Source organism: Pyrus communis, chromosome 7 (genome assembly GCF_963583255.1).
Source record: "Pyrus communis chromosome 7, drPyrComm1.1, whole genome shotgun sequence".
Lineage (NCBI taxonomy): Eukaryota > Viridiplantae > Streptophyta > Magnoliopsida > Rosales > Rosaceae > Pyrus > Pyrus communis.
This window is the reverse complement of record NC_084809.1, coordinates 25,731,150-25,756,528: the sequence shown is the minus strand read 5'-3', so window position 1 is coordinate 25,756,528 and position 25,379 is coordinate 25,731,150. Positions and strand designations below refer to the sequence as shown.

The 25,379-nt window shown below is 38.2% G+C and overlaps 3 protein-coding genes and 1 long non-coding RNA gene across 4 annotated transcripts; 2 read left to right on the top strand and 2 right to left on the bottom strand.

Moving 5' to 3' along the window:
- Positions 1–9,499: 9,499 nt before the first annotated feature.
- On the bottom strand, positions 9,500–11,885 carry LOC137738658 (uncharacterized). Its single transcript, XR_011069042.1, has 6 exons — positions 11,724–11,885; positions 11,260–11,340; positions 10,796–10,858; positions 10,198–10,321; positions 9,935–10,105; positions 9,500–9,567 (listed from the first exon to the last, which is right to left on the bottom strand). It is a non-coding gene; the product is annotated as an uncharacterized lncRNA (long non-coding RNA).
- A 558-nt stretch (positions 11,886–12,443) lies between these two features.
- On the top strand, positions 12,444–15,157 carry LOC137740113 (histone chaperone ASF1B-like). The gene is made up of 3 exons (XM_068479921.1): positions 12,444–12,712; positions 14,216–14,331; positions 14,435–15,157. Exons 1-3 carry the CDS (start codon positions 12,604–12,606, stop codon positions 14,786–14,788), a joined length of 579 nt encoding a protein of 192 aa, XP_068336022.1. The 5' UTR covers positions 12,444–12,603; the 3' UTR covers positions 14,789–15,157.
- A 438-nt stretch (positions 15,158–15,595) lies between these two features.
- Positions 15,596–18,506, bottom strand: LOC137740112 (uncharacterized). Its single transcript, XM_068479920.1, has 6 exons — positions 18,159–18,506; positions 17,955–18,005; positions 16,575–16,825; positions 16,086–16,208; positions 15,948–16,001; positions 15,596–15,864 (listed from the first exon to the last, which is right to left on the bottom strand). Exons 1-6 carry the CDS (start codon positions 18,346–18,348, stop codon positions 15,805–15,807), a joined length of 729 nt encoding a protein of 242 aa, XP_068336021.1. The 5' UTR covers positions 18,349–18,506; the 3' UTR covers positions 15,596–15,804.
- Positions 18,507–20,594: 2,088 nt separating this feature from the next.
- LOC137739411 (2-hydroxyacyl-CoA lyase-like) lies at positions 20,595–24,561 on the top strand. The gene is made up of 2 exons (XM_068478978.1): positions 20,595–22,133; positions 23,980–24,561. The coding sequence occupies exons 1-2, from the start codon at positions 20,730–20,732 to the stop codon at positions 24,292–24,294; spliced, it is 1,719 nt and encodes a 572-aa protein (XP_068335079.1). The 5' UTR covers positions 20,595–20,729; the 3' UTR covers positions 24,295–24,561.
- The last annotated feature ends 818 nt before the right edge of the window (positions 24,562–25,379 follow it).

Sequence of the window (25,379 nt, the reverse complement as noted above, 5' to 3'; positions counted from 1 at the left end):
GGATGTAATGATGCATACAAATATGTGGTTATGGGATTCAATGCTAACTCGCCTCTTCTTAATGTACGTCAAAATACGTCACATGAGTTTTTTTCAAAGTTTTATCGAAAGAGATCAATGGTCTAACATTAATATTATTCACAAATTACGAGACAGCCAATGGTCCAACACCAACTTAACTATATGCTAGCCGTAGCCAAACATGTCACGCCCCGATCCCGATATTCCCCGAACATCAGGATAGGCACGTGCTAGCCGACACCTGAGGGTGACGAAAGTCATTTATTTGAATGCAAATGCTGAGAACAAGAAATAAATAAGACTTATAAATTTAAATATAATGAATTAACATGCAATTGAGAAATGTGTTCAAAGCATACAACTAGCTAGAACTCTAAAAGAGACAATATAAAACATCTAAATACTTTTCTTGGGAGACTTTTCGGTAGCAGACACTATCCTCATCAATTTCCAAAAAGTAACCTTTCCACAAGTTTACCAGACTTACCAGGAAGAGTTCTATGTAGGTGTGAGGTTAAGCCATCTTTTAGTAAAGATTGTTGAAGATTGTAGTGCATGTGATTAGCAGATTGCATCACTATCTTCACGCAGAATTGAATAGTCACCATTCATTATCCTACTGCAATTCATAAACATCATATCGTACTCTAATAGTTCTTTTCCAACGAGATATGTTCGACTCAATGCATCTTTCCACTGCTTCACTTTAAGACCTTATTGTTATGAGTACATGGATGTCGAAACACTTCTAGCAGGATCTGATTAGTGCACTCTGGAACAGTATGACGGCACGGCCGAGGTGAGAATCGGACGATCTTTGTACACTCTCATGTTGTGCGGTAAAATGGTTTTTGGAAGATCAAATTTACAATATGGAAAATTGTGCACCCTTGGGAAATTACTGCTTGCTTATCGAGACAACAAATGTGTGATCGATATCGCGGGCGGCCGACTGTTGTTTCGATAACTTATTCGTTGGGTTTGTTAAGCAAGTGGGCAAGAAAACCCTTCTACGGCAATTGTTACGGATTTACTATTGTTGGGGGCTTGACCCAAAGACAACTTTTCTCATAGTATGTGACGTTACATATGTTTGGGCGAGACCCACCTTCATTTTCGTTTTTGGTTTTCAATATGAGTATTGTAAATTACCTCATTATAGTTATATATTTGTTTTCTGACATTACAAAGGTTTGATCGAGTTTTTCCACTTTCATTTTTAAGTCTGTACAAGTTTTCGACCTATATGTTAGTACATATCTATTTTGATGCTACCGTATTTTACATACATATTTTTGACCCTACACTATTACATCTTTGACTTTATATCGTTATAAAGTATATTTCTACTTTTACACTGATGGGGGAAGAAAGTAGGAGCTTGGAGGCATGAAAGATGGAATCATTCCAAACTGATCATGACGGTGTGGCATTTTCCCTTTTTGTGCAACCACTCTGACTTGATCTATTTGTTACGTATGTATACATACATACATACATTCATACATATATATATATATATTTTTTTTTCTTCCTATTTTCGAGTATTTCAATGTAGCAAGTTATTTTAAATTTTGGGACCAAATTTTATTTAAGGGGGGTAGATTGTAAAACCCCTCCCCAAATTTAGTTCGTAACTTTTGCTTTTCCCCTAAAAGCATTTGAAGTTTTCAATTTGGTCCCCTTATCCTTAACTAATCTGGACCCTCCCTTTTAGATTATCTTCTCTCTCTGTTTGCCACGTGGCATCATCCCAACTCATCCCCTATCTCTATCTTTCTCTCTCTCTCTCTCTTTTGCCCCGAGACTCACTCAGATCACTCTTCTCTCTTTCACTCTATCCCTCTTTCCCTCTCTCGCCGATCGAACCTGCACCCACACACACCCTTAGAAGCACCCCGGTGACGGCGCAGCACCACCACCACCCTCGTAGACCTTCATTTCCTCTTCACTGTCTTCATGAAGCTTCGGAGTACTCAGAGAACACCAAACCCAGGTCCCGCAAACCGTGGGTGTGTGAGCCCAAATCCAGCCATCTCCGGTCGTCTCACAGCAAACCATATGTACAAACTTCTTCCTCTCACCCCCACCTTCATTTTGGCACCTAGATCGGAGTCTAGGGTGATATTTTGGTCGTCGACCGAAGCTGGGTAGCTCCAACGTTCTTTTTCCATCGAGAGCAGATCATTGGGCCAGCTCGTCCCAACCCAATCAAACTAGGCCCCTTTGGGCCGTGTATAGAACTTGGGCCTTAGGCCCCGTTTAAACCCAAACCCTTTTCAATTTTAATTATTTCTATTTTATTGTATTAACCCAAAAACAATAAGGACAGGCTTCAATGCCTAGCCCAATTGGAAACCCTAAACCCTTTCGGACTCAGGCCTCAGGGTCGTGTAGGCTTAGGCCTTCGGGCCTTGGCAGCCAGCTCGTGAGCCTTTGACCCCAAAACCCACCTAGCCAAACATGAGTAAAGTTTTATCCTAAAAGATTCAATGTAATTACAAATTGAACCATGTAATTGTAAGTGTAAATTATTTTGTCAAACACCTTGAAGTGGAATTTTCAACCTTCGTTTATAGTTCTTAAACTTTAGACGAAACTAGAAAAGCCGTCTGTTTTGAAACAGCAATCCACAACAACTATGAATCATTTCCACAAAAAGATACACAAATTCTGGATCACAACACCTATCAAAGAATCATACTCAAAAGGTAGCATCAACAAAATCGCATTCTTTTACAACAAAAACACGATATAGAGACTGAAATCTTCAAAATCAGAGATAAAAACTTCAAAATCTAAATAACTACAAACTTATAATCATAAATAAGATTTGAGCTTGCAGAAAACGTGAAGAGTGATTGAGAAATTGGAGCATTAAATTTACTATTTTTCCTTTCCTTCCCTTCCCTCACTGCATAAACAGTAAAAGTAGCTCTAGTTTTTCATTTTTTTTCACACCATTCTTCATGCCAAGCCAAAATCAATAACTAAATTTATAACATGCATGTTAATAATACCATGAAAATTTCCACTTCATTATACATTGCATATTATTTTTCTTAGTTTATATATGAATTTGACATTATCTCTTCCAAAACCACCAACCAAAATCACTTCTCAAAGAAATTATAAATAGAAGAGAGTGGGTGTGTTAGAAATCATCAATAAAACTGATAAGGTATGCTTATCAAATAATGCGGACACACGAGCTTATGCTGAAATATTGTAACATGAACATGCTGGGTGTATAAATCTACGTTCAACTATAGCCTCACACCTACAATAGTATAGCCATACACGTGAAGTTGGTCCTGGCCCTGGATAGTCCTATAGGCACCATGTAAGCATGATGAGCGGATAAATTATATGAAAACATGCATGGATAATCTCTCATATAACACGTGTCGCAAAACATAATATCACATTACCAAAAGTAATACACAGTTGTACAACATTCCAAAGAAAGGTTCTCAAATCTCATAAATCACAACATCAACATCTCAAAAAACATTTGCATAAGCTAAGTAAAAGCAAAGCATGATATAAAAGCAACACATAAAACCAATTTCAAATATAGTTTAAAAGAAAAAGCCCACTCACACACAACCTGTAACAACCCGTCCTTAATTTTACGATTTTATTAAATTTAAAAGAGTGAATTGATGAAAATGCCCTTAAAAGCAAGAACGTTGACTTTTATTGTCCATCATTTCGTGATGCATTTGAATTATTATTTTACCGTATTCTCAAAGTACTCGACTGTATGAACGCGTAGGCGCAAGCGGAATCGAATTAGGAGTTACGACGAAGATTTTACGGATTTACGAATCCGAAAGATTATTTTTTTTAAGAAATTACTATTTTAATTATTTTATATTATTTATATATTATTATATTATTATATAATTTTTTCTAAATTATTTTATATTATTTATATTGTTTTAATATTTTTTGAGTGAATATTTAATATTTTAATAACTTATTTTGGCGTAGGGCCCACTTAGCACAAACCCTCCACTTTCTTCTTGCCACATGGCAATTCCTCCTCCATAATCTTGGACTTTCTCTCTCTCATTCTCCAAGCTCTCATTTCTCTCGCTCTCTCATCTGTCCTCCCTCTGCAATACCGAGACCACCATCACCACCTTCACCGGAATGACGAGTTCTACCACCACAACCTCACAATCTCCATGAATTTTACGAAACGAGAAAAGCCCCAGACTCCCTCACGTCTCTTTTCTCTCTCTGCAAACACACCGTAACTACCAACCTCCTCTCTGGCAAGTTCTACTTTGAAATCAACGAAATCAAGGTAAACTCCAATTGAATTGGATTTATTCCAGTCTCTTGTTACTTTTCCTAACTATTTGGGTTGTTTTCGAACTAAAAATCGACGAATTTAACCTTGCCCTTCAATTCTCAGATTTTTCGGCTGACCTGAAGCCTTTACAGGCTTTTCCCGATCAACTCCAACCACAGCTCAACCCCACTTAGGAAGATTCTTGTTCCTTATGCTCTAAGCTTCATTTTTCCTTTTGAATCATAGAGAATGGTTGAGTTTTGAACTTGTGGTTGGTGTTTGAAGTTTTCTGGCCTCCCTCCACAAAATTTGGTCTTCTTCTTCGTTGGGTCCAGCGACCCGCGAGCCCAAAAAAAAAAAAGAAAAAAAAAGGGTCTAAGCCCAAATTCGGCCCAAAAACCTGATCCATGGGCCTTCCCAAGGCTTTGGTCTATTAATCTGATCCAGCCCATTCCAAAATGGATCCTTAAATATTCCTGGAATATTTCCTAGAATATTCCTTGTGTTGGCTTTTTCTAAAATTTTATCGAAAACCCTCCTAGGCTAATTTCGACGTCTTGAGTCCATTTTTGGCATCCATTCAGTGAAATTCCAAAGTTTTAACATAGTTGACCACCAGGGCGTCTTGGTTGACTTTTTAGAGTTGATTGTTGACTTTTCGTTGACTTTTTACAAAAATTGCCCATGACCATTCTTAGCATATTTCGACGCGCTGATTTCGAATCCACCATTCATTTCTCCAAATTCAAACATTTTAATTGAGTTTTATTAATGGGTCTCTATTATGCTTAAGTACAATTAACATCAGTGATTCGTATTTACTCGTTCGAATGGCTGCGACCCCGTAAGTATGTGTGAGTGGGTCTTTTCTTTTATATAGTGTGTGTGTGTGTGTGTGTATATATATATATATTTGATAGTTTCCGCATTTATATTTATTAATGAATTTTCTACGTGATTGCCATAATTAAATTAACGATTATAAGGAAATGTCGTATTGTTGGAGAATTATGAATAATCTTATGGGATGCACATGTATGCATATTATTACGGGATGCCTTAATTATATTTATGGCCGTGAATAGTATTATGTCGACGTGAATTATTGATTAGGACTCGTATGTGATGCGCTCATCACTAGTCTTCACTTGATTGTACTACTAGATTACACATAGTCCTGTTCATGCTAGAATATCTCTGCATGAACTCGTGTGTCAGCATATGTCAATGAGCACCCGATATGATATATCGTTTGTGCGAGATGTGATGATTATCAGATGTTATGTGCTTACTTAAGAGATATTGTGAAATATTGCATGTTCGAGATATTACGATTTACAATAAGTATTTCCATACTATATGTAGTATGTATATTTTGGAAACTATACTTATTTTACGGTGAGGTGTTATTATGTTTTCGAAAAGGTTTTTACAAAACTATTTTTTTAGGCCAACTCACCTTTGTTTTTCACCCTTCCAGGTTTTAGTAGCTGAGCTTTCGTATTGACGAGGATTCTTGGCAATCTTGGTATTGGAGATTACCTTCGATGATATAATTCTCATCCTACCTCTACTGTACTTCACTTATGCTCAGGCATCACGTGTGGAATGGGTTCATTCCTACTCACTAGTGCACTCTTACATTTAGGCACTTTTAGGTTTAAATTTATTCACACTTTCCACATCGTTGCACTTTATGGCTTCGTCACCTTGCTGATGTTGGCCAACACAGCTCAATTCGGAGCCCAGTTGGACATTCTAGATCGGGGTGTGTCAGTTTGTCTTGCACACTCTTTGTAATTCTAGATGTGGCCTTCAGATGCCTACAGGGGCTAGGACGCGTTGCCACGAGCTGGTATCAATGATGGTTGCTAACGGTGGAATATTTCGTCGTCGTTGAAGGATACAGTTGAATATTATGTCGCCGTTGAAATATAGAATTGAAATATTCTATTGACATTGGAATATTTCATTGGCATCTAATGAGAATTTGAAAGGAATATACTTTTGAAATATTTGAGGTTCAACTGCTTGAACTGGGCTTGGACTGGGTTTGAATTGGTCTACCACTATAACTTGACAGAATATGGGGAATTGGTTGGAAAACGTCAAGTCTTCGCCGTGCTACCATCGTTGCTTCAATGTCTGATCCAAGGTTTGGGTTTTGCTCCACTTCAACGAACACATTAGTACAAGTCTAGATGATCGATTCCTTGCTGTTTAGCCGGAATCCCCTCCGTCTTCTCACATATTCTAGGTTTTCTCGCTGGAGAACCTAGAGACTTTTCCTCTTCGAATCTGCGCCATTTCTCAACCATTTCACACATGCAATATATGAAAATTGATAAATTCAACGCATATCTAACAGTAGTGACATCGGGGCTTACTTTCACTAGAATGGCAGAAAAATTATGGGGAAAGTTCCTCAATGTTGGAGTTCTTTAAATTGGTATATTGGGTTTGAATTTCAAGGAACAACAACCAGGGTATGGTTCGTGGCGAAAAGTGGTCAGGATGGTGATGGTTGGGTGGCTCGGTTCGTCGGAGAACTATGGCTTCGCTACCGATGTTTTTGAGGTTGTCGGGGAAGGATGAGATAGATGAGGAAAAAGAGAGAAATGAGGGAAATGAGAGAATCAGAGTGAGAGAAAGCATGTGGGAAGAAAAGAAAAAGGGAGTGAACCCCTCTGGACCCGAATGCAAACATAAATAAAATAAGCTAAAGGAAAATATCCAGAATATAATAATATTATTAAAACGCCTTTGAACTATAAGAATCTTCGTTTTAACTCTAAATTTCATTTTGCTTGCGCTCACGCATTTGTATCATCGAGACTACAATAATATACTAAGGTGATAGCTTAAACGTGTCACAAGATCAAAGGTCAACAGAAGTCAACACTTACCCATCTTGGGGCATTTTGGTCATCTTCGACCTTCAAGAATTAAAATACTGGAAAATCATAGACATGTCATAATAGTTTCTCTTTAGATTCGCTGATAGATTGTGTGAGAGAGTTGATTATTAAGTTTCAGCTTTGAGTGATATGACATAGCTATCATTGCGTCAATTATCACTTCTTAGTCAATCCATTTTTTTCCTTCCTTTTAGGCTCTGCCCCCTTCTCGCTCCAAGTTAGTACTGCTAAATAGCCGTTTCAGTAGCCTTCACAAAAAAAACTCCCGCCATTTTGACAGTGCCTATCGCCCGTATCCATCAGATAACTATCTTGTTTCTATTTTGCTCTTTAAAATGACAAAAAATCAAATCCCACAAAATTCAAAACTCCCAAATTGAACCGAAAAATCAATTCCGTCTCCAAGAAAACCCTAAATTACAATAAATAAATATGAGAATTGTCATTGGCACTCTAAAAATCTAATTATTAACTCCCAACATTTTACATTTAGAAAGAAAAATACACTTGTGTAGAATTAGGTTTGTGTACTATCAATAATAAGTCGTATAAATTATACTAGCGTAAGCCGAAACAATTTTTTTTTTTTTTTTGAAAAATATATGGGAGAGAGAAAATTGGAGAGAAATGTGAAAGAGAGAGGCACCAGGGAGAGATTTATGTTTTTATATATATATTTTTTAAATTAGAGATATGTTATGACGATGTGGATAAGGGTGGGTTCAAAAAATTGAAAAGTGAAACAAAAGGGGATTGAACACCGAAAATTTGAAAAAAATTGAACCAAAAAGGAAAAAACCGAACCGAACCGAACCGAAACTTATTTGGTTTCAATTTTGGAGGTTTGGAAATGAACTGAACCGAATCCCTTTACACTTTATGAATTTATGCCCATGATGTTTCTTTGTGAAACTTTGTTGCCAAGTTTAAAACTAAGCATATAGTTTTTTCAAGAAGCATACTTGGTTCAATTAGGGAGAATATTTCATTGGTTCTAGAGGAAAGTTTTGGAAGGCTTTGGAACTTGGAAGAGTTTTTCTATTTGTTTGCTTTTTGAATGGATACGGTGATCATTTTTCTTTGCAAATGAGGTTGTTGATAGAATAGATTGGTTTATATGATCTTGTATATGTATAACTACTTTTCCACTTTCGCACTGTCCCTATTTTTTTATTATTAGTTTACCAATACAAACCTCTTTTCTAAATTTCATATTAAAAAAGGATCAAGTTTTATAAAATAAAAATCCAAACTGTGCCGAAACCAAAGCGAACATTACCAAACCGAAAAAAATCGAAAGAAAATTAAACCGAACTGAATCAAAGTTTGGTTTCAATTTTGGTAAAAAACCGAACCCACATTTAGATATGAACTAGCAATGGTGCCTGCGCGATGCTGCGGGTTTTAAAACCATATTAAACATGCAGAGAGTTCTAAATACCTATGATATACAACACTATTTGCATTCATGTGGAAATCTATTTACAACGATATGTTCAACAACTAACATATATGTGCCTATATCGTAGTCATTGGTTTCTGGTGCGAAGTTCACGGATTTGCAGAACCAGAAGGAAAGAATTGCTGTACAAAGTTAAATCAATGGTATATACTACTACAACTATTAAAATTAAAACAAAATTCAAGTTTTTGTACTGAAATTTAATTGGGTTTATGCGATAATCGCTCAAACAAATAAAATTGATAAAATGAATTGATGATGTTACCTCAAATTGTCCAGAATTGCTAACGGAGGGGATGAGCTTTGCAATGTGAAGGGATACATCATTGTCATTGTTAATTAAGTATTTAGTAACTTCTGTAGAAACTTCAATTACATCTTGTTCGACGTTGAAGGACTCCTTTTTGTGTTTAATCAGAAGCATACAAACACATTGTTCTGAAATTACAAAACAGCAATAAAATGAAGATGTAATTGAAAGGGGTTAATTTGCAATACTAATTTTGATCAACGAAAAAAAAAAAAAATCTATCAAGAGATAGTAAAATAGTAAAACAACTTAATTTCTTTAAAAAAAATTGTGAAAAAATTTCATGAAATTTTGGTAAAGATGGAAAAGAAAGGGGTTAAGACAATCAAGACTAATGAAAATTATGATATTGTTTTAACATTAACTCAGGTTGATCTTGATCACCAACATTAATAAAACGAATGACTTCAACTTGCGCAAGCAAATGATTAAATTAGACGTAAGCCAAGTAACCATATCAAAAAAGCAATGATAATCAAACTAACCTCTTCTTTTCATATGAAGTAGAATCTGTTCTTTATTTTGCCTTTGTGAAGAATGCAACTTTCACCCTCTACACACAAAATGCATGCATTGAAAATGGTCAGCAACAATATCAAAACTATACATATACGGTATTGTATATGTATCCTGGAATATATTGTATATGTATCATATACTATATTGTATATGAATTTGGACATAAGGTATAAAGATTTACTAACATAATTAAGCTTAAATTTATCAAAAGAAGTAATTACAAATTGAAATCAAACGATATTATAGTTGTTAAAAAAATCTGGCTAAATTTTACAAATAGCATTATAAATTGCTAATAAAAAATAACACTACTGAAAATACTCACTACTCAAATCTACAATCCTATTAAAAACACATCACTAAAAATTAACTCCAAGGAAAGGGGGATTAGCAAATTATACCTTTTAAAGACTTGAAATTGTTTTATCTATATCTTGAGCTGGCCCCACTAGATTTGAATCCTCAGTTGACTTAGAGGGAGGACAGACATGAAAATAAGTCATCTTGCAAGCAGAGACTAAATGCTTTTTTATCCTTTTGATCACCCAGGTTGTTATTTGACTCAAGAAATCCTGAAAGCAACCACGCAATTAAATTAAGACCACAATGCACTAAAAATATCCCAAACGATCCCAAATTTTGGAACTGCTTTAAACCAACCTACCTTGAAATTATAGCTGCTTGAGAAATCTTCTTCAACCTGAGAGAAGCAGAAGAAGAGTGCCACCCGTCCCTTTCCTTTCTACGACGGCGGACACTCGTACAGAAGGGGTAAATCCGTGATTTTACTATACAATACATAAAAAAAAGTTGAGAATTGTTAGCAAATGAAAGGTAATTACGTCAATCAACTAACACTCTTGAGTCTAAATAAAATGGCAGCATGAGATCACAAAAGGTTTTGAAGCAAGGCACCATTTATTAAACTTCGAATCATATAAAAGAGAAACTTAACTCTCCTGAAAGATGAAACTATAGTATTGTCATCATTGACTTAATTAACTAAATAATCAGAAATGCTAAGTAGCGTGTCAAAGAACCATTTGAACGTTGAGCACACTTATTAGTAGCCTAGAGATGGTAAAGCAGGTTTCCATATGAAGCAAAAGAGAAGTTCAAAACTACTTAACCCGTCGTGAATAAAAGCCTACACACACTGAGGGAATAGCCAAAACTCTCAATACCATCTGCATCCATTTATCAAAACGTTTTTTGTTTGTCCTAATAAGCAAGCCTCAAAGGAAAAAACTAAAATTATTTACCTTGAGCACAAAGGGCTTCGAAAGCTGCACACAAAAGCCCGAAGAAATGTAGAGCAACATCTCCTGAAACAAAAAACAGAAGCAAATCATACACTCAGGCGACGAATCTAACGATATAAACAGAACACCCAAAATTAGATAAACAAAATTCATACGCAAATTCCATCTGAATATCGAAAGTTGTCAGTGAGATTCTATCACCTATGCAAATATCTCCATCGTCATCACATTCAAATCAACTTTAGTTAATTGAATTAACTTTAATAATTGTAATAGGAAGTAATGATTATGTCCAACCTTCGGGACAACATTTGTAGGCTATATCTGCAAAAAAGTACTAAAAAAGTAGAAAAACTCACCAACGAACGCCAGACGTTAAAAAAATGGACCCTGATAAAATCGAAAAACCAACAAAATTCGTATCAACAGAAGATAAGATAAGGTATAATAATGAGGCTACGTACCTTATTATATACCTTGAGCACAAAGTGGTTCCAACGTTGCATACGAAAGCCCCAAAATTCCAACATGACCATCTTCTGAAACTGAAAATCAAATCAGATCAGATACCACACTCAGCATCCATGCGCATACACAAAACCCCCAAAAGTATAAACGCAAAATTTAAACACAAAACCCCCAAAATTATAAAATCAAAATATAATGTACTACCCCTTCTCTCCCGTTTTTCTCTCACCCTCTGCAAATCACCTACCTTCGTCTCTCCCTATACACTCCCTACCTCCCTCATTAAATCAAAACTCTCAAACCCAATTCAATGCCTCATTAGAACCCATACAGAATCTAATTAATTTTTTACCCAAACAAAGAATTCAATTTTTAATGTTTTAAAATTGAAGAAAACAAAACCCACAGCTTTGGGGAAAAAAAAAAAAAAACTCCCAGATGCAGGATTCAAAGAACTTACCAGAAAACATTAGCCTTTTTGGCTAAAAATCATCTTCAATCCAAATCAAAAGGCTGAAGAAGCTTAAACTGCTTCCGGTTTTTTTCAGCGAGCCAAGATTTTTCAGGGACAGAAAAACCTAAAAATATCCCAAACGATCCCAAATTTAGGAACTGCTTTAAACCAACCTACCGTGAAATTATAGCCGCTTGAGAAATCTTCTTCAAATCAGAACAGAAGAAGCAGAACAGACTGCCTTTCTTGAAAATCCAAAATTTGAGTGTAATGAGAGAGTAAGTGAGGCGTGGGAGAGACTGAGAGAGCAATTAGTGGGGTGTAATGATGAGTCTGATGGATTGGTTGGGTGACGGAAACCAAAGGAGAATTCTAGAGATCCACCCGAGAGAAGCAGAAAGAGTGCCGCATGTCCCCTTTCTTTCCACGATGGCGGACACGCGTAGATAAGGGTTTAAAAAATTAAGAAAAGATCAAAAGAAAGACTCCAGAGGAACGGGTGAATAGAAAGGGCAATTTCGGAATTTAACTATACAAAAAAGACAAAAAGTAGTGGCTAAAGACTAACTTGAGGGGCGTTTTGGTCCGCACACTGCCCTAGAACAGTAACAAGATGTTTGGGTTTTAGTATATATAAATGTGAGTATAAAAAAATATTTTATTTAATTTATGCGAATTACATTACTGTCCCTACTTTTATGCAGTCACATAAGACCAAATTGTCTTTTCATTACCGTACCGTAGTGTTCCGAAAGCAGTTTGCGATTCCGGTTGGGATTTCGATGAAGGTTCTGGAACCTAGGGTTTCAATCCGTCCGTACAAGGAACCCTACGCGAGTAGAGTAGTAGTTACAGTCGTCGTCTTCTTCCTCTGGGTTTCGTTGCAATGAGCGCCATTAACATCACGAACGTGACGGTGCTTGACAATCCGGCTCTGTTTCTCGCACCCTTCCAGTTTGAAATTTCTTACGAGTGCAACACTCCTCTCAAAGACGGTACCGTTTCCCCTCTCTCTCTCTTGCTTTTTTGTTTTTAATTGTGTGATTGAGTTTCAATTAGGGTTTTTTCGTGTTTGATTGAGAAATTGGTAGTACAATTGAAAATGGAAGTGTTAGATGTAATGTTGAATGGGTAGAGGATATCTTCCGAAAATCGGGTTTCCTTGGCTTGCAAGGAAATGGGTGTTCAGGAGCTCATATACTATAGCTTGGATAATTATGTTTTATTGATATGATACACTGGCGGCATACGCCCAATTGATTGAGTTTATTGCTAGGGTTTTTGAGCCGGAAGTGAAACCCATGGACGATTTCTTGGTTGTTGAGTGTTTCTTCTTCTTTTCGTTTTTCAAAATGAACATTGTAGTATGCTAGAAGATTTCTGTAGCACTGCGAGAAGTAGAAAATAAGAAAATGTTGTCGCAGTGGATGCGGTGTGATGCTCAAAGAAGTCAACTGTGTTTTGTATGCATTCACGATTACCAGCTTCGCAAATATGTCGTGTATCTGCATTTCAAGAGAGCATATGTTCTAAATACACCGTTTTGTGTTTCCTTTATGAATTTAAAAGAAAAAAGATTGGTGGTATATTTTCTATCCATGACCATGTTGGATTTATCAGCTTAGCTAATAACAAGTGGGTGCATTATATATATCTGTATAGCTACTGTGGTCATTTGAGTTTCAATGTTTTGTTGTGCCCTTACCCCTGACCCCTCTCGAAACCTTTTCCCATCCCTCGTGTTCTTTGTGTCGTATGTGCAACTGGATCTATTTAGACTGTTAGCAATTTAATACAGCTAAAGGAGTTGAATGAATTTTGGAATAGAAATAAAATTTAGCAAACAATAGATGCATTGTTGAGGTGCTTCAGGTATGGAATATTGTTTAACGTTTCAGTCACATGACTGTAATTATAGTACTTGCCTGAGGTGCTACAACTGGTGATTGGTCATTGCATAGGTACTGCACAGGTCTATATAGATAGGTATCTCTGAAAGAGTGAAAAGGTAGCAGTATGTAAATTAGGAAAATTTGTAGAGCTGTAACTCTAAAAAATTTCTAATTTTGTAGTTTTGATTGACAGGAAATTATTTAACCACCGAGTTGCACCGGGTAGGCATATGGACTCATTGAGGACAACAGACTAGTAAATAGTTATGTATAGATTCTTGTTAAAATGTTTAATCTTCTAGTTCCATACCCTATCTCATTAAATAACTTTAAGAGTGTAAATAAGAGGACTTTTAGGGTCATCTGGTTTCCAGTTTCATGAGTCATCCCTGCTAACGGTGATGATTGTTTGCATGAAAATTGAATAGAATGGGGAGCTGAATTTCTGAGGTTTGCACAAGTAGCACCAAGTTGCACATGCTTTTCTAGTTCTGGGTGAACTCTAAAAGTGATGCCTTCTGAGGTTTGCACATGCTTTTCTAGTTTTGGGTGAACTCTAAAAGTGATGCCTTGTTTAATTGTTGAGTAATTTTCATGGCAACGCAGATTTGGAATGGAAGCTCATCTACGTGGGATCTGCTGAGGATGAGACTTATGACCAACTCCTGGAGAGTGTACTTGTTGGGCCTGTCAATGTCGGAAACTATCGTTTTGTACTACAGGTTAGCTTCCACTAGATCCTTCTACCGTATCCTTTTCACATCTGATCCACAAGGTGCATTTGAATTTGAATCACCTTCATTAATTTTGTTGATCATTTTGCAGGCAGATCCTCCTGACCCATCCAAGATTCGTGATGAAGACATCATTGGTGTGACAGTGCTTCTGTTGACCTGCTCTTATATTGGTCAGGAATTTATCCGAGTGGGCTACTACGTTAACAATGATTATGATGATGAGCAGCTGCGAGAAGAACCTCCTCCAAAGGTCTTGATTGATAGGGTTCAAAGAAACATTTTGTCTGACAAACCTAGGGTCACAAAGTTCCCCATCAATTTCCAGCCAGAGAATACTGAGAGTGGAGAACAACCCCCTCCACTTGATCAGCCCAATGAAGCGGATGGAAGCACAGAACAGCTTGTTTTGCCTGTAAATCCTTCAGAGGAGCAGAAACCTTAGGTATTGAATCACAGGCTTCCAGTTCCTTTTTGACTTTCGTTATCCTCTTTCTGGGAAAACTTTATGCATATTGTTTCACTGGTCGATTGCCAAAATTTTCGAAGGATACCAAATGCTTTGGCCCTACCTGGGAAGGGGTTTTGAAGTTTATAACTTCTACCCTGTAAATACAGTAACATTGGTTCATGAAGCTGTGCTGACTTGTGGTTGTTGGAAGTCTGTTTCATTCAGGTCATATTTTGTGCTGACTAGGATTATCAAATTTGTAGTAATAGGAGACAGATGTTCACTATTAGCCTGAAATCTCATTGAACCTTGTGTATGATCTTAACTTTTTGTACTAATCTCACTTGTGGAGTTTTTTCGTTGTTTTAAGTTTGCTTAATCAAGGATCGTCGTAAATGGAAAATGCAATGGTTTGGTCTTTCACTTGTGTTATTGGCCCCGGTAGCCTGTATCAAGAATTTTAGGGTACCATGCTTGAGTTATTGCGGGTTATTGCATCGGTACCCTAACTGATTTAAGTCACTGAAGAGCCATGCTTACATTTTGTCTTGTGGATGGGCTACCATTCAACTAGATGTTTTTTAAACAGTTGTGTATGATTTTTGTTGTGGCTTTTATTACACTTCTTCTATCTCTTCCGAGTCTCAGGGTTTTAAGGGGCAATTTTCAACCCTTAAAGTTGAATGCGAGTCTCTGTGAAATGGTCAGAAAGCATGCACGACTGTTCCTAGCATAACTCGTATAATTTGTCGAAAATTATTGGATTTGCATCAGTCGGTATGTATATGCAATACATTATGCTTGTAGAGTAAATCTTACGAATGCAAGACCTGATCATTCTCATTCATCTGATAACAAGCTTAGAAGTAGCTGAAACTAAATAACAGAGCAAAGTATCATCAAGCAGTCAGTTTGGCCGCATCACTCGAAAGCGACGAAAATCTTAAGATAGCTTCCTTAATTCGGTACAAAATGGCAAAATCCCAACCAAAAACAACATTCGTAGCACTTTATCCACGCCTTCTCTTGGACGGGTTCCCTTTGGATTGCTTCCCACCGTATCTCGTCCTCTGCATATTAAACCATCCGTTATAAGAGACGTCACACTTTAAAGCTTAAATATATCCTAACATTGTGGTGATGTTTTTTTCACCTTCTTTTTCGACCCATTCTTGTCTTGTCTTTTACTTTTCTTTCTCGGCATACCCTGGAATAATTTAGCGGAGAAGGTTAGCTTCCTGCACGCCCACTCGACATATTTTCTGGTTTATTTTAGCAATGAGAGACGTACCTGTGAATTAGCTAGAATTTTAGCGTATAAAGCAGGGGTCTCTTCTTCATCAATTTTCCCATCAGCGTTCAGTATGGTCTTCAGCCTACCTTCGTCCAATAGTTTCTCAGACCGAGCATGCCTCTGCAATAATAACAACAATATAATTAGTCACTAGTAATTGTCTTGATAAGACCACATAAAACTGCTGGCGCTTCTTCAATTAAATGCGGGCTAGCAAACACAACAAAGCTGTATCAAGCAGTCTGGCGCTTCTTCATTTTGCATTACCAGTTTTGCATATCGGAAGTGATCTCATATCCGAGACAGTCAAAAGGAAGAAAGCGGATAGCATCATATTTTCTTAACCACAAAATGAAACAGATAACCAATGCAATCCAATCGAGGTAAGAAATGGTAGCAAGTCGTATACAATGACAAACAATGGAGGTAGCAAATACCAACTGATGATTTAACTCTATAGAAAGATACGTAAGCCACACATCTTACCTTGGACTTCAGATGAGCCCTTAAACTCTTCTCATTCAAACAGACAATTCTAGGGCATAACCTGCATTTAAAAGCTGATTTGCATTTCACGATACAGTCTGGTAAATCTACTGGTATTGACTCCTCGTCTGGCATGATTTTAGATTCTTCCTCTGGTAATTTTGAACCACTTTTACCAAGCAACTGATCGACCATAAGAGCCGGTCTTTCATGTCCAGTTGAAGCATCATCATCTTCAGTTATTGGTAGACCTGACATGAAAAATGATGTCATGTATCTTGTCAAAACATAAGCGTAATCCTTCTGGTCAAACATTAAGATATAGAATGCACTCAAGCAAGCAAATCAATCAAGTTGTGAAAGTTATGATACAAATTTCCCTTTGTTTAACTGTCTAGGATAACAGTATCTTGCACGGTTCCATAATTCCACAAATGATAAGAGGTTGCAGTAGCAATTTCTCAAAACATCTCCACTTTCAATCCTCCAAAGACCATATACCATTGTGTCATCAAACCATTCTTCCGTTTCTAATGCTTCTTTGGACACTTGGTTGTAATTAGAATTACAATCTTGTATTTCATCCTAAAATCATTCAGAAATAGAAAGGTGTAACCTTTTATAGATAGCTTCCTGAAGGAAATATTCGTGTGAGTTAAGAAGTTCACCCGAACACTGTCCTGAAGTTCTACTTATGTGCAACATTATATGACCATACGATGCAAAAACCTTTTGTGAAAAGTTTTATAGCACCTGAGTGAAGGCAACAGTTGTGAGTGAAGAATTTCAACCCGTAGCTATCCTTAAGTTTTAGTTACCTGCACTATTCTACGAAATTCAAACTTTGATGATCTATACTTAAGTCCACGTAAGCATCTATCTTGCAACCGAAAATGTCCCTTAACACGGTTCTGTTCTTTGCAAGGGGAGGATGTAGTAACATCTATTTTTTATGCAAAATGGCGTAACAAGATGCTGCGTGCTTTGTGATTGGAAGTTGAATTCTAATTTTCATATCAACTTTACGGCACTCCTAAGGATGAGAGTTACAACTTTTATGCACAATAATACATCAAGTAAAACTGATAAGCCCGTATTTTCTCCTCATTTTCTGACTATTTCTTTCTCTTTCATTCAATTTTTCGGGAGGGAGTAGTGCTATGGAAGGAGGAAGACAAAAACTAACATGGGTGGGAAAGTTATGATAGACTCTACAATCCGAACTGTAGCGAAAACTTGTTGTTTCAATAGACAATGTATCTCGATAGAACAATCCATAACATCAATGCCAAAAAGAAAATTGAAAACTCAACATCCATGGAACAACTAAAACTTCACTGACAATAAAAAAACGCTTATATTCTTCCAAACAAACCTTACCTGAGGAGTCAACAGGAACTTCAGTCGCTGAGCTATCCTCACTTTGATATCCTGGAAACCAAAAAACCAGAAGAAAAATTGAATTTCAGCCAATATTAATCAATACCCACCTTTTCTTTTAATCAATTCAGAAAATAATTTAACAAAAAATCATATAAATTTTAAAAAATTATATAATTAAAGGGCAGGGAAGGAAGAGAAAACCAGAGGAGGTAGAGCAGGACTGAGCATCGTCCTTGAGTTCTTGGACTGCATCATATTCTTCTTCTTCTTCTTCTTCATCCGAGTCGTCTGTGGCCTGTGGCTCCATTTCAGAATCCGATGAGGATGAAGATGAATTGGAGGGGCCATCTCTGTCGCCATGTTCTAGCTTGTAGAATCGCCGCTTTATCATTTTACTAACTCAGAGAGAGAGAAAGAGAGGAAAGAGAGAGTGAGAGAATGACTGAATGAGTGAGGGCGGCGGCTGAGTTGGGAGAAAGGGGAGGGAGGGATGGCTTAGCGGTATGAGAAAAAGGAGCTGCTTTGGTTAGGAAAGGGATCCTCTCCGAAACGCTTCTGCCAAACCCACCAAGTCAAGGAATCTCGGCCTTTAAACTTTGATCCAATAGTTAAAGACAGGTTCTCTTAAAAAATTAGGATAAATCTCAGTTTTTTACCCTCAAGTTTCGTGGTTTTTAACATTTGATAGCTTTTTCGTCCTAGAGTCATACTTAAAGTGTTAATTTTGGGACAGTCTCATACATCTGTTAGTCTGGCTATTAAGTCTCCCGTTAACTGATGATGTGGCGCATATGTGGACAATGACTGGGTGCCACGTGTTATTAAGGGGTCCACGTGGAAAATAAAAATTAAAAAAAAATTATTTAAAGAAAAAAAAATAAAAAATAAAAAATCAAATCCCCTTCGTCTTCCCCAGAATCCCCATCCGTGCCCACCCAACCCTTCCCCCATCCCCCATCACCGGCAAACACTTCCCTCCCCATTGTGCCTCCCACCCAAGCCCACGCCCTCCTCCCATCCCCCATCACCCCTCTCAAAAATCCCATTGTCGCCACCCGAGCCCACTCCCTTCTCCCATCCCAAAAATCCCGTTGTCGCATTCCTCTTCCCACTCCACCACCCCTGTGGTCCCATCCTATCCAGATCCCCTCTTAGCTCCTCCATCGCTGCCTTCGACCTCCTAAACTCCCACATTAGAACCCTTGACCTCTTCTTGATCTGCCTGATCTCCATCGCAACCCTGTGCTGCAGCTTCGCCATCGATACCATGAATGACTCATCCTCCGACCAGCAGAACACCAGCCCGTACAGTAGGATCATTAGCAGTAACGAACTCACGTTCCTCATTGCGTACAGGACTCCCCTGAACCCATTAAACACATTGAGCTTCGATTCGATGGGGACCCTTTCGTCAAATTTAAGTGACAGCAGTTGGATTCTCGTCTCCATCAGCCCCCTGTTTTGTTAAGTGGGAAGGGAAGTGGTTGCGGGTGATAGGGGATGGGGATATCCTCTTCACTTGTAAGTGAGAGATCTTAGATTTGATTATCGTCAAAGGCAAATTTGATCCACATTATTACTAATAAGATGCTTAACCTACTCCCTCACTTCCTTAACGTGAATAATATCGTTTGTTCAAAATCACCTATTACAGAAACCGCAAAACCCAACTCTCCTTTTAGCCACCAACCTTTCTTCTTGCATGGGGTCAGTGGCAACCCATCTCCTTCTTTACTAATTCCTTTCTCCTTCTTCCCTAAACCCCATCTTCTTCCTTTTCTTTTCATTTGGCCCTTGATTTCTAGTAATTTTGCTATGAGCTTGTCTCGTTTCCTTGAGATTTGTCTCAATTTCTTTAAGCTTTATCTCAATTGTTGGCAATTCTTATCGCATATTTGACTTTCATGTCTTTTTTCAAACTGCCATAAGCTACTGCCCATCGAGTCCGGCTTTGGCTCCTCGAGTTCTTCCTCCATGGACTTCAATTGGAGGAGTGCTTCGAGTTTTGGTGGTTGCTAAAGTGTAATTCGCACTACTTGGCATGATTATAGGAGCGCTTTTAGCAAGGGTTGCTCGCCCACCTCCATTTTTTTTTTTTTTTTGGGTTCGTTGGTTCTTCCTCTTGGTGACGACTGCTTGACAATGATAGTGCATCTATTTTGCCGGAGTAGGCTGGTTCTCATTTCCATTTCTAGAGTTTTCGGCTTAGGCATTGTTATGGGATCACTTTTGAGATTTGTTTATTTGTTTTACTTTTTGTAATGATTGCACTTTTATCAAAATTGTATTCTAGAGGTCATAACTAAAAATGAGCAAAAATATTACTAGTAAATAAGCTATTTAATAAATTGTTTATCTTATGCCACTTAGTACTACGGTCTAGCGGTACAAGGTTTTAGATTCGATTTTCGTCAAAGGTGAATTTGAACCATTTTATTACTAGCATACTATGAGGTCAAGTTCACATCATTTTCTTTTAACGTAGATAATATCAGTTGTTAAAAAAAAAATATTGTCTAGCCTTCCACTAAGGCATCGACACACCCGCCCACCAAACCAGAAAAGCAACGGCGGCTGACTGTACTCATCATCCCTTATCAAATTTGATTTCTCCATCTACCCATCTCCTTATTCTCCACTACCTCCCCCATATAACACATTTCCCAACAATCTCTCAGGGCATAATCGTCCTCCAACTTCTGTGCCTATATATGTACCCACTCCACACACTCATTTCCCACCAAACCAGAAGAAGCACAGCAATCAGCTCCAATGGGTGAATCAACCACAACCGCACTCGATGGCAACCAGCTGATCGCCAAGGCCCTTGCCCGGTTCGGCGTCGACCGCATGTTCGGCGTCGTGGGAATTCCTGTTACCTCGCTCGCGAACCGTGCGGTCTCGCTCGGAGTCCGGTTCATTGCCTTCCACAACGAGCAGTCCGCGGGTTACGCCGCCTCCGCCTACGGGTATCTAACTGGTCGACCCGGGGTCCTTCTCACGGTCTCGGGTCCCGGATGCGTCCACGGGCTCGCCGGTCTTTCCAACGCCATGGCCAATGCTTGGCCCATGGTGATGATCTCTGGTTCGTGCGACCAGAAAGATTTCGGCCGCGGCGATTTCCAGGAGCTCGATCAGATCGCCGCCGTCGAACCCTTTTCCAAATTCTCCGCCAAAGCTAAATCAATTAAAGAAATCCCGGATTGCGTGTTTCAGGCTCTCGCTGAAGCTGGTTCGGGTCGACCTGGAGGGTGCTATTTGGATTTTCCGTCGGATGTTCTGCACCAGACAATTTCTGAGGCGGAGGCTGAGAGCTTATTGGCCACCGCTGCCGAGAAATTCGGAGAGTCGGAGTCGGAGAAGGTTCTGAAAGTACAGAATTCGCAGATTGATGAAGCGGTTTCGCTGCTCCGGCACGCGGAGCGGCCGTTGATTGTGTTTGGGAAAGGAGCTGCATTTGCTCGAGCGGAGAATGAGTTGGGGAAACTAGTGGAGAGAACCGGAATCCCATTTTTGCCCACTCCAATGGGGAAGGGACTGTTGCCTGATACTCATGAGCTGGCGGCGACGGCGGCGAGGTCTCTGGCGATCGGGAAATGTGATGTGGCGCTTGTCGTCGGTGCCAGGCTTAACTGGCTTTTGCACTTTGGTGAGCCTCCCAAATGGTCTAAGGATGTGAAGTTCATTTTGGTTGATGTTAGTAAGGAAGAGATTGAGCTGCGAAAACCGCATTTGGGTTTGGTTGGAGATGCAAAATTGGTGTTGGAAAAGATCAATTTGGGGATCAAGGATGACCCTTTTTGTTTGGGGAAGTCTCATTCGTGGGTTGCAGCGATTTCGAGTAAGGTGAAGGACAATGTTTCAAAAATGGAGGCTCAGTTGGCTAAGGAAGTTGTGCCATTTAATTTCTTGACGCCAATGAAGATTATTAGAGATGCAATTGCAGGGTTAGGGAGCCCTGCTCCTATACTGGTTTCCGAGGGGGCTAACACCATGGATGTGGGTCGGTCTGTGTTGGTTCAGACCGAGCCAAGGACCAGGTTGGATGCAGGGACTTGGGGAACAATGGGGGTTGGTTTGGGTTACTGCATTGCGGCTGCGGTGGCTTCTCCTGACCGGCTTGTTGTTGCAGTGGAAGGGGATTCAGGTTTTGGGTTCAGTGCAATGGAAGTTGAGGTATGATCGCTTTCATGCTTGTTCTTACAAAATATGTGCTAATGGTTATTAATTGTGGCAAATTATCTGCTAGTGATATGCTTGATAGCTGTGACTAATTCCTTTAGCAAGGAGAACGTGTTTGTTTACATAATTAGTTTCATGAGAAAGCAGACACTGATTGTTGCTGAGATATTTTTTATCTCCCAGCGAATCTGTTTTGGATTTGAGTTGGTCAAAATCTCACTAATGGTTTAAAGAGTTGGAGTGCTTTGATTTGTGTTCATCCGAGCTCTGATTTCTGGTTGTTGGTTTTGATGCGGTTTCCATTTAGTTCAAAAGATGTGGAAGAAAATTTGGTGGCCCATGTTAGTATAGGAATTAAAAGAATTTGGAAGCGAGATACTTTAATAAGTGGATATGTGTGCTGGAGTATCAACCTAGGTATTGTTTATTGGGTTCATGAAAGTAGTAGCACAAGTAATATTAAACATTGTAGTAACCTTTTCCTTTTGGTTTTTCCTTTTTGTTTTAAAAGACATAGTAGAGAAGAAAAGGTAGTTGGACACCTTAAATGGTCGTCTTACTTTTTGCAGTCGCATGGTTAGATATGATTAGCCTAAGTAGAGAGTGAGCAACTTATTTGACGTTGGGGTTGAAAAATGGACAGCTTAGGTTAGGGTAGAGCTTTAAGGAATGGGCAGGTTAAGTGCTGGCGGGGTTTAAGAACTGGGCTGGATTATACTTGGAGAGGTAGGAGCGGTTGGGCCTTGAGAGTGACTGTCGTGCAGTCTACACATTCTAGGTTCTAGAAGTTGGGGGTTTTTTGTCTCTATATTCTTAAGTAAGGACTTTTTGTTCCAAAAGTTTGTGATCCCCTTGATCTCCACATCATGTCTTATGTTGGCTTTACTTTGTATTAGAGACTTATCTTTAACAAAGACAGCTTTATTTGAATGTTTTGGTCTCGACATCATGTCTGATGTTGGCTTTCCTCTGAAATCCTTTCTATTCACGATTTCCTTTGTAGATATCTATCGTTGTTTCTTGTTCTTTGAGCACACAGTCCTCAAGACATATAAACAAATAATAGACATTTGCTATATTTGTCTTAATTGTTCTAGGACTGATAAATGATGGTCAGTGGCTTCCTGAGGGCACTTCCCTCTCACTGTCTCTCTCTCTCTCTCTCTCTCTCTCTCTCTCTCTCTCTCTCTCTCTCTCTCTCTCTCTCTCTCTTTTAGCTAATGAAAGCCTCAGCAAGGTTAGCTTTTGGTGGAAGGGGGACAAGGTTCCATTTACATCGGTGCTGTATTGAGAATTCATGCAACGATAAGTATCTTAGTACATAGGATTTTCCATGTAAGGTCATCTTTTCCCATAGTTGGAGTAAGGTTTTGGCATCTTTTCTGGTGGGAGATGTCGTTGGTAGCTTCATTTTGGTCCAAACTTTGAAGAGGTTCCGGTGGTCTTCTGTATAATCGGGAAATAAAAAAATAAAAAAAAAATAAAAAAAAGGAAAGAAAAGGTAATCAGAAGCTTAACCTGGACACATTGCCAGACTGTTGTCCTATTCATAATTTGCCCTTATTACTGTACGCAGCTCTTGTTAAGGCTAGAGAGCTCGAAGCTGTTTTGTTATGAAGTTTGATTGCTCTTTCATGACTATCCTTTTCAGTTTCTTTTCTGTAATCAAGAATCCCTTTGAACTTTCCATTATATCATCTATGTTTCTTGGTCAATATGTCTTCACTGTTAAATTTTATCTTAGTGTGTGTCTGTCTCTGTTCTGGCGTGTGCGTGCGTGTTTCTGGCTGCACAAGGGACCATAGTTCATTGCTGTATGCTTATTTCTTGATTTCTGCAGACATTGGTTCGGTACCAGTTACCTGTTGTTGTGATAGTCTTTAACAATGGTGGTGTATATGGCGGTGATCGAAGAAGCCCAGATGAAATTAGTGGGCCTTACAAAGATGACCCTGCTCCCACTTCCTTCGTCCCAAAAGCGGGTTATCACACTCTGATTGAAGCATTTGGAGGCAAAGGATATCTTGTTGGGACACCTGAAGAACTCAAGTCTGCCCTTTCAGAATCATTCTCCGCACGAAAACCTGCTGTTATAAATGTAATTATTGATCCTTATGCTGGTGCAGAAAGTGGGAGGCTTCAACACAAGAACTGAATTAGGCCTTAGCTGCGTTTTAGCATGCTCATTTTCTCCCGGTAAAGTTGCTCAATTTGCTCATTTTTACGAATTCCACTAATCTCAGAGTTTCGTCAGGCACGTATATCGAAGAGATTTTCAAATGAATGCCATTAAGTCAAGGAAGTGTTCATTTTTATTTTAGATATTGTGGTATACAAATGTTGGAAGAATGGTCGGAAAGTGGAGGAGCTTATGTTTGTTGATGATTGTGATGGTATATGAATACTTATTGTGCTTGTTTCAGTCTTCATCTGCAATCAGTCATTTATTTTGAAATTGTACAAGTTTTGTATTTCTCTATCTATTTCAACAGGAGGAATTTGGTAACGAAAAGCACTTCCAGATCACCGAAACCTCTTTTAATCCTGTTTCGCAGAAAAAAGCTATAAGCACTTGAAAAACTTTCATGTTACTTCATGCGCATGCATTTTAATTAAAATTTGATGCGCTTTTACTATAAACACTTTTTAGCAGTAGTGCTTTCAAAAAAAAAAAAGAAAACATTTTCAAACGGATCTGATAGATGCAAAGAGCAAAAATAAAATGAACATAAAAATAGTTTGACGAGACGCATTTACCATTCTTACGCACGGTACATAAAATAAAAATAACCGATGAAACTAGGAAATTCTAATCAAATTTTTTCGTGGTCGTAGAATTTCATATTTATGATTGCAATTGATCGTATTATAAATTACTCTATAAAGCTCATTTCCTCATATACTCAATTAAAATCAAGGTTATTTGATCAATCAACTGGAGTAAATGGATAAACGGTTCAAAATATTATAGTTAATTGATTAACGAACTTAGTTTTAATTAATTTTTTACATATATAATATTGACACAGTAATTTATAATATTGTGGTTCTATGAATCGATTTTGATTATAAGCATAAAATTCTACAAATTTGCTACGAAAAGTAGGAGTTTCTACTCATTATTGAGAAGCCAAATAGAATTCATTTAAGAAATAAGTAAATTAAAAATTCTACATCTGAGTTACTATTGACGGGCTGCCTGTCGCAAAGTAAAAAGACAAAACAAATGTCACTGCATTT

What these genes read in the sequence shown, in the direction of transcription:
- LOC137740113 (XM_068479921.1), top strand. Translation starts at nt 12,604, where the DNA reads ATGAGCGCCATTAACATCACGAACGTGACGGTGCTTGACAATCCGGCT. An exon ending in CAACACTCCTCTCAAAGACG is followed by an intron (nt 12,713 to 14,215) that starts GTACCGTTTCCC and finishes ATGGCAACGCAG; the next exon opens with ATTTGGAATGGAAGCTCATC. An exon ending in ACTATCGTTTTGTACTACAG is followed by an intron (nt 14,332 to 14,434) that starts GTTAGCTTCCAC and finishes ATCATTTTGCAG; the next exon opens with GCAGATCCTCCTGACCCATC.
- LOC137740112 (XM_068479920.1), bottom strand. Translation starts at nt 18,348, where the DNA reads ATGATAAAGCGGCGATTCTACAAGCTAGAACATGGCGACAGAGATGGC. An exon ending in GGGCTCATCTGAAGTCCAAG is followed by an intron (nt 16,209 to 16,574) that starts GTAAGATGTGTG and finishes TTATTATTGCAG; the next exon opens with AGGCATGCTCGGTCTGAGAA. An exon ending in AAATTCTAGCTAATTCACAG is followed by an intron (nt 16,002 to 16,085) that starts GTACGTCTCTCA and finishes AAATTATTCCAG; the next exon opens with GGTATGCCGAGAAAGAAAAG.
- LOC137739411 (XM_068478978.1), top strand. Translation starts at nt 20,730, where the DNA reads ATGGGTGAATCAACCACAACCGCACTCGATGGCAACCAGCTGATCGCC. An exon ending in TCAGTGCAATGGAAGTTGAG is followed by an intron (nt 22,134 to 23,979) that starts GTATGATCGCTT and finishes TGATTTCTGCAG; the next exon opens with ACATTGGTTCGGTACCAGTT.